General features: G+C 62.9%; 1 protein-coding gene across 1 annotated transcript; it reads right to left on the bottom strand.

Annotated features, from left to right (window-relative positions):
• Positions 1-393: 393 nt before the first annotated feature.
• Positions 394-15,417, bottom strand: PPP1R9B (protein phosphatase 1 regulatory subunit 9B; the record flags this gene model as incomplete). Its single annotated transcript, XM_040497888.1, has 10 exons — positions 394-2,004; positions 2,192-2,288; positions 2,680-2,909; positions 4,387-4,440; positions 4,562-4,714; positions 5,345-5,480; positions 6,779-6,883; positions 8,800-8,920; positions 10,319-10,451; positions 14,200-15,417. Coding segments are annotated over 10 exons (2,301 nt in total), but the record flags the coding sequence as incomplete, so codon positions are not given.

Genomic DNA, 15,417 nt, shown 5'->3' with positions numbered 1-15,417 from the left:
GGAAACCTTTGATCCTTCAGGTACCTCAGGTAAGGTGCCTTGTGAGAGTAGAGACTGGGTATCCCCAGCAGGTTAGACTTCTCAGGGGAGGGACCTGCGCCTCGCCTGACCATATCATATCTAACCCATTCTCTGAACTCAGAAGGCTCCTAAAAAGAGGAAATGCAATAGGCCTAAGGAACTCTCTGGAAAGCCCAGGCCTGACCAGGAGAAATGGGCAAAAATGTATGGGTGCTGATGGAGGAAATGGTGACAAGGAATTTGCTGGAAGCGGGAATATATGGGATCTCTGTAGAAGGAGCCTCACGGTCAGAGGCAGCACGGGTAGGAGGGGACCACGGGGCACAGACCGACAACCCTGTCCCTCCCCCACGAAACAAGATACCAGTCAGCGAGGCTCTGGGGGCTGCTTTTATGGGGGCGACTTGACAGAGGGCATGGTCCGTACAAAACCGGGAACAATACATACATATATATATTATATACAGAGACGCAGTCCTGCGGGGGGGCGGGGCGGGGGCGGTGCCGGTTGGAGAAACCGGAAGCGCCCCGCGGCCCCGCCCACTCCATCTGCCGGGGCGAAGGAGAAGTGCGTAGGTCTGGGCACTGAGACAGCCAGGTCTTTCAGGGGGTAGGGGCACGTCTTGGGGGCAAGGGGTGGGGGTGGGGGGGCGAGGAATACTGATCGATGGCGTGGTCTATTTACAGGGGTCGAGAAGCCCAAACGGATGTGATGGGGGTTGTCTGTTTTTAAAAAATGAACAAAAATCCAGTCTGGGGCAGGGGCATGAGGAAGAGGCAGAATGAGAGGTGGATCCTGAAAAGAGGAGGGGACCTGGGGGTGGGGGCGGGGGTGGGTCTCACCTCCCTTGGTCCAATCCCCAATTTGGGGTTAGAGTGGGGAAACGGAGTGGATTTCACTTAGAAAGCAGGCTGCCAGCAGGGCAGCCCTGGTCTCCAAAAAGATTAGTAGTAAAATTTTGCCCTCCGGTCAAAACATTGGAAAACTGTGGGCGTGGGTGGAGCGAGGCGGAATTTGCGATGTTAGTACAAGGCTTCCAGGTGTGGCCCTGGGCAGGGCAGGGCCTGGCTCTCCAGTGGGTGGGTGGGAAATGTTCGCCTTGCCTAAGCTGCAGCCAGGCCCCCTAAGCTGACCTCTCCTCCCTGGTATTCCCAGGCTCGGCCAGGAAACTCGGAGCCCAGAGAGGCCACAGAACAGTTCCAGGAGGAGGTTATGGCTATTTGGCACCTGGGGGTCGGGAGGCACAAGGAAAAATTGAGGGCTGCTGCCCCAGGGAAGGGGGAGCTGGGGACCAGGTGTCCTGGACTCTCCCCTTTTCCCGAAGGATGCATGAGAAATCAGTGCAGGGCCAGTCCCAGCCTCCAGGCTCCAGGGTGGACTCTGTCCCTCTTGGGAGGAGGGACCAGGATGGGAGGAGGAGGCGTGGAGGCAACCCCTCCCAGCAGGAGGGTCAGAATGCAACAGAGACAGCACAATGATGGGGGATGGGGAAAGGGGCCAAGAAGGTAGAATCTCAAGTCAAGAGGCCCAGGGGCCATGTAGGAGCCCCGTGGGCAGGGAGCAGCCTCCAGGTGGTGAGATGCTGGGAGAGCCCCCAGCCCCATTCCAGTCCAGAGACAAAGGCTGGAGGTTGTAAAGTCTGGCAGTATGGTCTGCAGGTCCTTGTGTCCATCCACCACCCAGGCCAAACCCTCGGCATCCCTGGGCCTCCATGCCTCAGCCCCGCAGGGCGAGCAAGAGGCCGTTCTTCCAGCCACCTCTGTCTGCCCAGGCCCTCTGGTCCCTGAAGCTGGGGGAGGTGGGGCGGAGGGTGGGGGAGTCGGGGCACCTGTCCCCAGGCTGGTAGGGGGCGGGGTGAAGTATTGAGGACAGGGGAGGGAGGACAATGGGAGGGGATTAATTATTGTCCCGTCAAGGAGTGATTCCTGTTAAGTAGAGTTGGAATTCCTCAGTGATTGCAGGTTCCCTTCCAGTTCTGAGATCTGGCAAACAAAAGGGAGAGGGGTCAGGCCTGAGACCAGGCACAGGCCCTGCCCCTCTGCCCACCCTGGTGGTGGCAGGACCCCAAGCCAGCAACACGACTCTCTCTGTCTCCCTCCAGGATCCACAGGGAGCCTGAGAGGAGGGGTCTACCTGCTGTCCCCTCCCCCAGCGCACCCCTGGGCCTACCTTGTCCAGGAGCTTGTCCATTTCCTCCTTCCTAGCCAGCTCTGACTCTTCCAGAACCCGGCGCTGTGCGGTCTCCTTTTTCAGGAACTCGATCTCCCTAGGGGTCAGCAGGGGGCAGCCCATGGGTGAGGGTGTGTGGTCTGACTGCCATCCAAGGAGTCTCAGGGCCCTCAGCCCTGTCCTTAGCCCCACCTGAGCAGCTCTCTCTCTCTCTCTCGCTCTCTCTCTCTCTCTCTCTCTCTCTCCCCCTGTTCTTAGGTGGGGAGGCCCCAGGTCTTTCCAAAGCTTCTGGGGCCTGTGCTGGCCCCGGTGGCCAGTCATCCTGGGCTCAGGCACCCTCACCAGGGCGCCCTCCAACTTCTGTGCTCTTTGCCTCTCTACTCAGGTGGCGGTGGGGAAGTTCTACCACCAGAGGCCTCTCTCAGTCCACCCTGGGCCAGGACCCGCCCCCCACCCCCACCCCCTGCTCCTAGTGCCCGGCCACGTACTTCTGCTGGTAGTCTTTGATGAGGCGTTTGGCCTTGCTGTACTTGCGCTCCAGGGCCTGGTACTGGGCCTGGGTCTCCCGCAGGTGCTCGTCCACAGCCTGGCACAGGCTCTGGGCCTCCCCCCAGTAGCCCTCCAGCTTCTCCATGCGCTCCTTGTTCTCCTCCACGCTCTGCTCCAGCTGGGCCTTCTCCACCCGCCACCGCCCCTTCTCCTGCTCCAGGCTCTGTAGCTGAGGAAGGAGCAGCCATGGATTGGTGCGGGCCAGAGGCAGCCGAGGAGTGCCCCCATCCTGGCCCCAGGGCCAGTCTCTGGAGGACGCCTGCAGGTGTGAAGCCCGCTGCCCCCCAAGTACTAACTCTCCTTGGCCGAGCCTGAGAACCAGAGCCCGGAGTGGGGAGAGGTAGGAGCTCAGCCTCAGAGCCCCCAACCAGGGCCCCTGCGCCGTGCACGCGCCTCGCGGGCCAGAGGCCCGGGTCAGTCACTGACCAGCTCTGTGACCTGCGGATAGGCAACTTCTGTCTTAAGCCTCCGGCCTCCCATCTGTGAAATGGGACTGCTTCCTGCCTTGCCAAGCTCACAGGGCCACAGGAAGAGGGTAGGTGTAAAAGAGCAGGGCCGGTGAGGGTCGCCATCGCCCTGTGTCCCCTCCGCAGCTCTGGCCCTGCTGACCAGTCCCTGCTTCAGTGGCTTCCTGAACAATCCCGGCTCCTCTGCCACCTTGTCTCCCGCTTCTCACGGTCACCCCACCCGCACAAATCTAGTCCTCCTTTCCGCAGTCTCACTGCCACGCCAGTGCTCAGCCTCAAGCCCCTGCCTCCCCCTCCAGCCTTGCTGGTGGCAAACGCCACCTGCTGTCCGTACCCCAGCCGCATGGGCCTTCTTGGAGATCCTCAGACTTGCCACGTTCCCTCTTGCCACAAGGCCCTTGCCAGTGCCGTTCCTTCTGCCTAGAATGCACCCCCCCCCACCTCCTCTCCCTCTTGCCCCATTATCTCCCCCTAGCTTACTCGTTGGCTCTCTGCTCAGTGTGTCACTTCCCCAGAGAAGTCTCCTGTGATTCCCTCTAACAGCTCTGCCCCCCGCACCCACCCTCCCCACACACACTCGGGCTGGATCAGGTTCCCCTGCTCTAGGTGCTCGCCATCCCTGTACTCTCCTCCTACAGAGCCCCGTGTCCGTTGGTAAGGACACAGACGTCACTGTGTACCAGGGACGGCATCAAATCTGCTTCTGCGCACCACGGGGACCGGAAGAGTGCTGGGCACTTAGAAGGTGCCTTAGAGGCTTTTACAGATTGAAAGCACGAACAGACCTTTGACTCGCTTTCATGCTCTGCATGGGGTGTGGCCCATCATCTCCACCTCAGAGATGCAGCCCCAACCCGTCCTTCCTATCCATACCCTCTGCCGGCACTCTGGGCAGCCCTGGTCACCACGCCCCCAAGGACACCACCAGGGCCTCTAATTGGCTTGCCAGCCTCCAACATCAGCCCCTCAGCAAGAATGCACGCGTCCTGTGACCCTCTTCCCGAGGGAGGGTCGTGCCTCTGTGTCTCGGCAGACGGATGTCGAGGGTGTACCTATGCAGGCTGACGCACCTGCGTATATGGTCACGTGAAGCCCGAGTCCGGTGTCTCGATGTCCACACTGAGTGGGCGTCCCTAGAGATCTCGGTGAGTGACCCCACTCCCCCTGCCATGCTCTTACCTTCCTTTTTAGTTGCTGGATCTCTGCCTCAGTCACAGCGTGCTTGATCTGGAGCTGTGGGGGCAGAGAGGCAGACGCTCAGCTCCGGCTGGAGTTGGCCGTGCTGTTGGGAGAGATAATGGCCTGCCTTTGCCCGCCACCAGCCCAGGGACCGCCCCTCCCCTCCTCTTCCCACCTCCTTAAACTTGTGCACCAGCTTCTCGGGCTCCATGTCCACGGGGGACAAGGCGTCCTCGTTTTCCGCCAGCTCGAACACCTCGATGGCCATCTCGCCCCCTGGGAACGTGGGGCTGAGCTCCTCATCCTCGTCGGTGGCATATTCTCCTGTCTGCGAAGGGAGAGAGGCGACTGCACATCCTGTCCACCCCGGCCTCCCTCAGCCCTGATGAGCGGGGCTTAGACTGGCAACGGTCTGCCCAAGTCAGACTGGGGGGCTACCCAGGGGTGTGGTTCGTGCCTCCCCCATCAGACTGGGGCTACGCCAGTGGGTGTGGTTTGCGTCTGCCCCCAGCAGCCTGGGGAGTCCCCTGAAGGCCCAGGTAGTTCCCCTGTAAGACTGGGACCCCTGAAGAAACAGCCTGTGCTTTTCCCTTCACTCCACGGGTCCCCTGAGGTCTGGAGCCCCATCTCCTTCCTTAGATTAGGTCCCCTGAGGGTAGAGGCTATGTATGCCTTCCCCTCAGAGTAGGGACTCTTTGAAGGAACTGTGTTTTCCTTGTAGGAGCAGGAAGGGTCTCTGAAGACAGCAAGTGTGACCCCTTCCAGAAGACTAAGTGTTCTTTGAAGGAAGGGTCTGCGTGTCCTCCCTCAGTCTGGGGACTCCCCCAGGATAGGATAGGGACTGGTGTGCGCCCGCCTTCTTCACAAGGCCTGGGAAAGCAGGGTCAGAGGATGGTTGCAATGCTCCATCCAGCCACCAGGGGGCGATGATGCCACCGGCCGGGCCAGCAGTCCCTACCTCCTCGTCGTCCTCCCCGTACTGGGCGTATCTCTGCTCCATCATCTCCCGCTGCCATCGCTCCTGTTCCAGGGTCTGCTGAATTAGCTGGGCCACCTCACTCTGCTCGCCTGGCCGCTCCCGGCCAATCATAAATCTGCAGGGGCACTAGCGTCATGCCTTCGCTTCTGTCTTCGACTGGGTGATGCCACCATCCTCCCCGCTGGCGCACCACCTCCGCTCCCCCCCCCCCGGACCCTCCCAAGGGAGGTGAGATGAGAGGGTTGAGTCCAGAGGCCGTGGAGTGTTAATAATGAATGGGGGAGCTGGGGGCCCTTCTTGGGTTTCCTTCCCCAGAGAGGCAGAAGGCCCGCTAACCCTCGCGGCCAGTTTTGGGGGAGGGGTGATGTCAGCCAAACCCCCTGCTGGGCTGCAGGGGACAGGAGTTCAGAAGCCGCCTGGGCAGGGGGCTCTTCCTCCACCACCGGGGGGAGAAATCGGGGCCCTGACCCATCCCAGCAGCCGGCTTTCCCACTCCCCTGCCCTGGGGCTGTGCCTTGTGTGAGCTCCAAGCCCCCAAGCTTCAGGAAGGGGCGGGACGATGGTGAGTGGAGATTGGGATGGAGAGGAAGTAGTGGAACTTCCAGGCACCAGCCCCTCCTCTCCGTGGCCACCCACATCCTGTTTCTGTCCACCACCCTTTCCTGGGGGCAGTGCCCCTCTTGGAGGGGGCAGGGAGTGGTCCCCGAATGTTATGCCAGAGAGGGACGTAAGGAGCTCCTAGCCCAGCTCCCTTCACCGACAGGCCCGGGGAGGAGAGTCGGCCAGGATTACACAGTGGGTGAGAGAGAAGGATGGGGTAGGTGCCCGGTGGGGGAGACTCCAATTTGGATGGCATTCTCTCTGCACATCTTGGTTCTTTGGTGAGTTAGTCACGGACACGCAGGGGAAGAATAAGTCCAAGAGGCCAGTTTGGAGGTGCAGTGGGCCATGGGCCTTGAAGCCTGTGCTGGTGGCCAGCAGTACTCAGGGGCTTGGGAGAGGACGGCAGGCGTAGGGTAGGGATACGGGCACAGCAATTCCTTTGGGGAGGGAGGCCACGAAAGCTCCTCTGTGTGGTGAGCCGCCCAGTGGTTCGGTCGGTCGGTTAATCATCTGACTCTTGGAGTCGGCTCAGGTCACGATCTCAGGGTCCGTGAGTTCGAGCCCTACGTCGGGCTCTGCACGGACAGGGCAGAGCCTGCTTGGGATTCTTTCTCTCTGTCCCTCCCCCGCTTGCTCTCTCGCTCTCAAAATAAATAAAAATAAACTTTAATTAAAAAAAAAAAAAAATAAGGAGGGCTGCCCAGAACCTTACCTGGGTACGGCCAGGTGGGCTGAGTGCCGGGATGAGGGCCAAACCTCCCGTCCGCTCCCACCCCTCCCACCCAGCACCCCCCTGCTCCGGGCCCTTACCGCACTCGACCCTTGGTGTTCCGGAGCACGGAGGCTGCAAAGCTCTGGGTCACTCCCACCAGACTCGTGCCATCCACCTCCACAAGGAGATCATTCACTTGGATCCTGGGAGAGGCCACACTGGTCAGCGGGGGTCACCGGGGAACCGGAGCTGAGGTAGAGGTGGTCCCCCTCCCATCCGAAACTCGAGGCTCAGTCCCCGCTGGGCCCTGGTACTTTGTCTACTTGCATAAAACGCATGAGGCCAGAGCATCCCGTATCGCCCAGACTCACCAGCGGGCAGGGAGACCCGGGCAGGCAAAGCAGACACGGGCACGCAGGACCAGGAGTGGTGGCAGGCACACGTCCTGCGACAATCACACCCCTGTCCCTCCTCCGTCACACCCGACAGAGCGGCTGTAGAGCATCCAGAGTTCATTACCACCACGGACGCCAGCAGGGGCCCGAAGCAAAGGTGACACACGGTCCGCTTCTAAGTCCACGTCTACAGACCCGGGTCTGCCGAGTGGCTCCTAAATGCCCGAGACCCACATAGCGGAGCAAACTGCAGTGCTCACGTGCTGGCCCGTAGGCTCACGGCACCCTCATACGGGGACACAGCCCCCACCACGTTCTCGGTGTGGCACGAGGGGCCCTGCTTCTCGGCACAAGGAGAGAGACAGGGGTCTCCGGCCCAGCCTGCCGAGGGGGACGAAGGGACTGGCGGGACCCTTGGCCACCTCCTTCCTCCACTCCCACCTCCCTGCAAGCTCCAGGCCTTCTCCCCGGCCTCCTATGCGGAAATGGAGGAAATGGCCTATTGTGAAGAGCTCACCCCCGCACGCCCCACGTGTGGCCACACTCAACATGGGCACACACTTCCCACACCACCAACGGAGGACCACAGGGAAGGCTCTGGAAATTCAAATGAGGGGGTAAGGGAAAGGGCGGATGCTGTCACCTTCCTTTTGTCTGCCCCCCGAGCCCCCAGGGCCACAGCAGGCAGCAGCACCCTGAATGAGGCAACCCAAGCTCCAGCAACACGACCCCAAGTCACCCGGCCCTCACAGGGACACCCATTCACCTCTGTCACACTGAGGGGGTCTGGGTTTGGAGGTACCACCACAAGGCACCCCTGATTATCAACCTCCAACTTCTGACAACCCCAGGGACGCCCTAAAGCCCGTCCCACTTCCCCCCTGCGATACACACACACAGTGGAGGGGCCCACAGTGGGGTCACTGGGCTGCCTGGGGCTCCAGGAGGCCCTCCCTGAACCTTCTGACCCCTCCAGCCTCAGACGCCAAGCAGAGCACCTATGCGCATACATGCACACGCACGCACACAAGGAGCGTCTCCCCTCCAGGCACGGCCCACCAGTCTTTCTAGCCACACCATGCACCTGGATCCCCCTTGCTTGCTATGCTCCCGCCACACCCGCCTGCTTTCAGTCCCCTTCCTGGAACCTGCTGCACATTCTACTCCCTCAGCCTGGCTAACTCCTGCTCATCCTTCAGGTCTCAGCTCCAACATCACTTCCTCCAGGAAGCCCTCCCTGCGAGCCAGAGAGAACAAGTCCTCCTTTTGATGCCTTCGTGGCACCCCTGTGCTACTTTTCCCGTGGCTTCTGTGCGTCCACTTGGATGCCCATCTGCCTCAACATACCACATGCTTCTTGAGGGCAAGGCCCTCATCACTGACTCCCCAGGGCTGGCTCCAGCCCCGCCCACAGAGCCAGAGACTCGGTATTTGCTAAGTGAAAATCAAAAAGCTCAGAGGTCTCCGCCAGGAACACAATCTCCACGCCTGTGCTCTCCCTACCGCAGCCCAACACACACCGAAAGCCAGGACGTACGATGCCTCCGTGCAGCCCCCCTCCAAAGAATGTAAGTGCCTTGAGGGCAGGGGTCCCATCAGTTGTGTTCGGCGCTGTACCCCCTGGACCAGCAGCTAGCACAGTAAGGCTCCAGGAATACCTGAGCCCCACACAAACAGTGGCCCGCCCCGCGGCTGGCAGCCAGTGGGGGAGGGGGAGGCGGTACCTGCCGTCCCGATGGGCTGCACCACCCTCGGTCACGGTCTTCACGAAGATGCCCAGCTTCTCCAGGCCCATGTCCGCCCCGGCCCCCATACCGATGATGCTGATGCCCAGGCCCTCAGAGTCTGTGGAGCAAAAAGTCGTGAGAGGCTGGTGTTGGGAGGTGGGGGTGGGGTGAGGCGTTCCAGCCAGGGCTTGCAGGGGGACAGAGAGAGAGAGAGAGAGACGTCCCCCCCACCCCAATCTCCAACCTCACCCCAGGGCACGGCCCGACCTCGAGCAGCAGGCCCCGCACGCAGGGGATGTCCGCAACTGGGGAAGGGACACCGTTCTCTCCCCTCTCTTTGTCAAGCCAACCAGGAGGCTCGTGGGTCACTCCTGCTCTGTGCTCTCCACCCCCAAGAACCACTGGGCAGCAGGGCAGGCCGAGGGTGGCCCGGGGGGTTGGCCAGAGACAATTCTGCACGCAGATGAGGGGTGCAGAGGGATGGGATGGCGTGGGGGTGGCCACGATGGTGTTGGTCTCCTCTACATAGACTCACCCACACTCACAGCCTCAATGACTGGGGATTTCCCGCTTTGCTCTCCGCAGCTGCCCCCCCTCCTGTCTCATGGGCCTCTGACATCCAAACTCTTATCTTCCCCCACAAACAGGCTCTTCCCGTCTGCCACTCCCTCCTGGGGCCTGGGAGTCACCTGGATTCCTCCCTCCCCCCTCACGGCCTCAGCCCGAGCCAAATAACCTCCAGATCCTGCAGATTCTGCCTCGCAAGGATCTCTCCAGTTCACTCACTTCCCACACAGCCATCGTCCGGTCCACACCACTGTGGTCTCTCCCCATCCACTCACGACCCTTCTCCCCACAGCACAGCCTGCGGTGGTCTTTCTAAAATACCCTTCCCATGCCCTGCCACGGTTTCCCGGGCCATCCACGGGGACCACCCGTCCTCCACGTGGTCTACGAGGCCCCACATACCCCCCCTTGCCCTCGTGATCAAAATCTAGCCGAGTCTCTCTTTTCTCTTTCCCGCAAGCTCTCCTGAGTTCCACCCCCCGCCCCCCCCCCCCCCCCCCCCCCCCCCACCTCCACCTTCAGAGCTCAATGCAAGCATTCCTTCCTCGGGGACCCCACTGACCTGAGTCTACATGCTGTTACGGCGGCCCCTCCCATCCCTGCCCGGCACCCATGACAGCCTGTGAGGACACAGTTGGCTGGGAGTGTCCCATCAGTGCTGGCCTCCCTTCAGCGCGAGGCCCACACAGAACCCAGAGCCCAGCCCCCAGTGCCCCCCCCCCCCCCCCCGGGACCTGGCAGCTGGGCTGAGTGAGCACAGGGTGGGGCAGGACAGGGTCGGTGGTGGGAGCTCCGGCCGCAATGGAGTCCGTGTGGCTGGGGGCGCTGGCAGGGGCGACACCAAAGTCCCCGAGGAGGCCCCCCCCACCCCCACCCCACGCCAGGGCCCAGGGCAGAGCTGGCGCCAGAGGAGAGACCCCCCCACCCCCACTCCGCGGCCGTGTCTCACCCTTCTCCAGCTCCACAGGGAACAGCTCCAGCCTCTCTACCCGCTTCTCTAGCTCGTACTCAGCGGAGGCGGCCATGGGATCCACATCCTCGTTGCGCCGGTCGTAGTCCTCGTTGGAGTAGGTACTGAACACCTGCAGAGGGGCCGCTCGTCAGAGGGCAAGGGCAGAGCTGGTGCGGAGAGGCCGCCAGGGCCAGCTGAGGCCACCCGTTGGCCTGCTCCAGGCCTCCCCCAGCCCCAAGATGACCCCAGCTCGGAGGGAAGGGCCTGCTAGCGCTTGAGTCCACGGGGCGAGAGACAAAGGGACGTCGTCGCCCCATCCACACCGTCACTCTCTCCTGCAGCCCCAGCTGGGCATGAGCATGGCTGCTGTGGAAGGAAAGGAAGGGCAACCCTGGAGAAACCGTCAGACTCAGGAGGCCAGGAGTCCAGGTCAGAGGCAGACTAACAGACTGGGGCAGAAAGAGACAGAGGAGGACCCAGAGAGCCAGACAAGGGCAGACACAGACGGCGGCAGGAGAGTCCGGGAGAGTCGAAAGAACAGGCTGAGCAGGAGCAGAGGGGAAGCGGAGGAGGGGAGTAAGAATGGAGAAGATCCGGGAGGCTGCCAGATGGGGAGAGAGGGGGGAGCGGGTGTGAGACGCAGGGAGAGGGGAGGGAGGAGGAGAGAATGGGACAGAGAGGCACCCAGGACCCCAGGCCCCAGCTGACCTGAACTTGAAGTTGAGGCTGGGGTGGGGGAGGGAGGCAGGCAGGATCACCCCAGCCCCATGGAGAAAGGGCAGCACTCTACTTGAGGTGCCCCTCAGGTGACGGGAGGTGGGAAGGGTGGGGGGAAGAACGCCAGGCCTCAGTTTCCCTCCAGAGAAGCAGCTCTGAGGCGTGCCCCTTATCCCCAGTGCACTAGGAGGCCCAGGCCAGAGGCTCGGGGCTCTGGTGACAGCAAGGAGCCCGGGCAGGCAGCAGCCTCTCTGATGTGGTCCACAGTGAGCCCAGCCTACAGGGAGGCCCCAAGGCCAGCCCTACCTTGTCGGCCCCTGTACCCTCTGCTGTCTCCTTCCTGTGGCTCTCTGTGAGAAGGAGAATTCCGACCCTCCCCCAGGGAACAGAGAAGCTAGGGCAGGGGCTCTGTGGGAGTGCCTAATTCTGGGTCCAGGCGGGGGTACCCCCAGTGGGAGGTTAATGAGCACCATTTGGGGTACCATGACGCGTTCATGCTTCATTGCCTGCAGCGACAGGTTGGCACCACTTGGAGCTAAGCGGGGGCGAGGAAGGGTGGGAGCAGCTCTATCCGACGGCTGGGCCTGAGGCCTGAGCAGCTGGAGTGGAGCACCGTGTCCCCCGAGGCCCCTGCCGGGGCCCTCTCTCCTCCAGGAGCAGGCCCAGGGGCACCCTGGCGGGCAGTAGACTTGTGTCCCAGCCTTTGTTCGGGCTCGCTCGGTGTCATCCTCCACTCCCCACCGGAGCCTCGCTCCCACGGTGGGGTTTCATAGGATTAGAAGTGCAGCTGGGAGGGGCCTATGTGGTCACTTAACTCACTCCCCTCGATTTCGCTGCATCAGAGAAACTCGAGCTTAGGCCCTTAAAGCTCATCGTCAATTGTGCAGTGGCCCCCTGACATCTGGCCGCTGGCCTCCAAGCCCCCTGGAGGGAGGGGCCACCCAGTCTGCAGACAGAATAAGATGCCAGGTCTGCCGCTAAGGTCACTCGGGTTGGCCAGTCGCCGGGCAGGATGAGACTCCACCCGATGGGCCCTGGCAGGTGGGTCACCTGTGACTTCGTCCCCGTTGCACTCATGCCCCCGGGCCTCGCAAATCGGCTTTGGCCCACTTTTGCACGAGTCCCTTGACCCTCACCCCAGGCCCCAGGCCACCCCGCACATTGCCCACCACGATGTGCCGAGCCTATCAGAAGGCCCAGTCCCCCGCCCCCAACTGACCATGTGGAATCGGGCTCTCTGTCCTCAGCAGAAGCCTCCGTAGAGGCAACAACCGGGTCATCGGTAGGACACAAGACCCTCCAATCAGTGTCAATGCAGAATGGGGGCAGGGAAAGGGGAAAAACAGGGACCCACTGCCCAGGGTGGGGAGGAGGAAATCCCCAGCAAGGTCAAAAGTCACACATACCACGGCGGCACCACAGACCACTGGCTCCCACACTCCTGCGAGCGACGGTCACCAGGGAGTCGGGAAACACTGCTCCAAATCATGCGCTATTTTTTACCCAAAAATCAGGGTAAGGTGTCAAATATAGACAGTCAGAGGCCCAGGACTGAAAAACCAAACTCCACCTCTGAAGGGATCAGGCCACTCAGAGAACTGGTTGGGGATGGGAGGGTCCTGACTCCCTCCGTGGTCCCCACCTCCTCCTCGGGTCCCAAGAAACACCATAATCTTCCTTCCAGACCATCCAGGATCCTGTCGCCCTCAGGAGGGGGAGGGCTGGGAAAGGACACGTAAGGTCGCAGCCCCAGATGGGGGAGGGATGGCGTGGCTGGAGTGGCACCTTTCAGGCCTCCGCTGGGGTGGGAGCAGGGAGGTGGGAGAGGGGCAGCCGTCGATAGGAGGGGTGGGAGGAAACCTGGGCAGCTTCAGTGTCCAAGAGCAGTTATGGAAACTTCAAACAAACAGATGAGGGTTTGGCAGGGGAGGGGTAAAGGCAGGGTCCAGGCCTAGGAGAGTCCAGGGCCCCGGACACCCCCCTGCAGCAGACCTGGTGCTGGGCACAGCTGAGCCTGGGGTGGTGAGAAAGGGCCATCTAGACTGGATGTGCTAGCCAAGATTGGAGGGTGGCAGGAAGAGGGGGTGGTGACCTGGGACTCTTAATTCTTCCCAGGGATGTCCCCCTACCCAGACCCCGTCAGCACTGTTCTGAGGAGCTCAGGGCACTGGCACAAGCCACAAACCAATCACCAAGAGCGATGGTGGGGAAGTGGGGGGGGGGGGAGACTGAGACCCCCAAAAAGGGCAGCCCCCATCTCTCTTTTAGGGCACCCAGAGAATGTGGCAAGAGCACTGGGAGTTTGCCAAGGCCATGAGAGTCTGTCCTACTGAGCAGCCAAGAGCAAAGGCATGTGGGCAGCTGCCAGGCATCCTGGGGGCTTTCCCAGCCCCACGCCCTCTCTTCGTGCCCAGTCCAAGGCCCAGCCCCCTCATGGGCCAGGCAAGGTGCCTGCTCCCTGTGGAACCCAACACCTCCACCTCCCCAGATGGCCCAGCACCGACCCCAGGAAACAGGGCCCCAGCGCCAGGCCTTTCCCCCCACCCCCAGTCACGTGGGCCCGGCCCAGCTCACCCTCATAGACCTGCTTCCCTCTTTCACTTCTGCAAACTTGGGGTGGGGGCTACAGACAGGATGAAGGGCTGCGGTCCCCTACACCTTCGTTTTAGGAAGTTCTTGGCTCCTCCCTCCTCTATAGGGGAAAAGTGGGGGGGGGGGGGGTGTTTCTAAGCTCCCCCCACCTCTCCCGCCCAGAGTGGAGTAAGGACCGAAGTGGGGAGGGTCTCCTGAGGACACACACACAGACGCACACCTCCCCACCACCCAAGTCCCAGCCTCAGGCAGCCTCCGGAGGAAGCGCGTCTGGGAGAGAGGAAGGGAAAGCAGGTGTCCCAGGATGCGGGTGCGGCGGAGCCTGGGCGAGGTAGCAGGCAGAGGAACCCGAGGGCAGGTCGGGGCAGGCCGCCCTGTCTCAGGCCTGAAAATCGTGCCCCTCTGACAAACAGCTGGAACTCCCCCACGCCCCCCTCAGGGTGGTAACTTCTGGGAAGGGGGCTGGGTGGCAGGGGCTGACTCAGCCTGCCAAACCCGGCTTGGCGAGGCGGGGGCGACGGCGTGCACGTGGCAGGGGCGGCGCGGGGGCGGGAGGGGGGCTCACTTACTTGGATGGGCGCCGTGCTGAAATGGATCTTCCGGCTCGGGGCCGGGTCCTCTTCTTCCGAGAGCCCCGGGATCTCCACGCACCCCGACTCGGGCTCGTAAGGGGGCTCCCCATCCTCCTCGTCGTCTTCGTCGTCCTCCTCCAGGGCACTGCCCCCAGAGTCCTCCCCCAGCCCACTGTAGGCGCTCACGTCCACCAAGTCTGCCTCCGAGAAGTCCTCCTTCTTGGACTCATCCGCCTCCTCGGGGGCCACGTCCGGGGCCCGGCCGTTGCCCACCCCTCTTTCAGGCGCAGCCACGGTCGCCGTGGCCTCCTCCGGGGCCGCCTGGGCCTTCTTCTGCTCCTCGGGCGCGGGGCTGGCTGTGGTTGCCAAGGTGCTGCCATTCTCCAGGGCCGCGTGGACCGTCACCTCCGCCTGAATCACCTCCCCGGGCGCCGCCTCGGCCTCCGACTCCCCGCTCTCCTCCACCTCCACGGGCTTAATCTTGCGCACCTCCCGGGGCTTGGGGGGCGGCCGGGCAGGGGCCACTCGGTGCTGCGGAGGCTGCTGCCCTCCAGGGCCGCGTTCCTTCTCGGCCGGTGCATCCCCCGACGGGGCGGGCGGCGGCGGCGGCGGCGGCTGCTGGAACACCCGGGACCGCTTACTGACCAGCTTCGAGTTGACCTGGGGAACCCCGGCGGCCGCGGCCCTGGGGAGCCCGGGCCCACGGTGGAGGCCGGTCCTCGAGTCGGCCTTCTCGAAAACGGCGCTGAGCTGGCTGACCGTCGGCGACACGGCGTCGGCGTCCAGCTTGTCCAGCGCCTCGGTGCTGCCGTTGAAGCGCACCACGACGTCCAGCTTCCGGTCCTGCAGGCCGGCGCGCTCCTGCCTCAGCAGCCGCCGCGCCACGGCCTCCTTGTCGCCGCCCGCGGCCGCCGGGACGCTCCGTTCGAACAGCTTCCGCGTCTCCTGCAGCCGGGACGGCGGGTGCGGCGGCGGCGCGGGCTGCGCCGAGGGCGCGGGCTTGGAGTCGAAGCGGCTCACGCGCTCCGACACGCTGGTGCCCAGCTTGAGCAGGGCGCTGTGGTCCACGTTCTCGTTCAGGCTGCTGGCCCGCGGCAGCGACAGGCGCACGCCGCGCTCGGGCGCCCGCGGGGCCTCGGTGGGGCCCGCGCCGCCGACCGACTCACCAGGCCCCCCCCCCGTCAGCCCCATCTGCAGGAACATACTTTTGATGCG

The sequence above is a fragment of the Herpailurus yagouaroundi genome, unplaced genomic scaffold, assembly GCF_014898765.1.
Source record: "Herpailurus yagouaroundi ecotype Mexico unplaced genomic scaffold, PumYag 189, whole genome shotgun sequence".
Taxonomy (NCBI): domain Eukaryota; kingdom Metazoa; phylum Chordata; class Mammalia; order Carnivora; family Felidae; genus Herpailurus; species Herpailurus yagouaroundi.
This window is presented reverse-complemented; position numbering and strand designations above follow the sequence as displayed.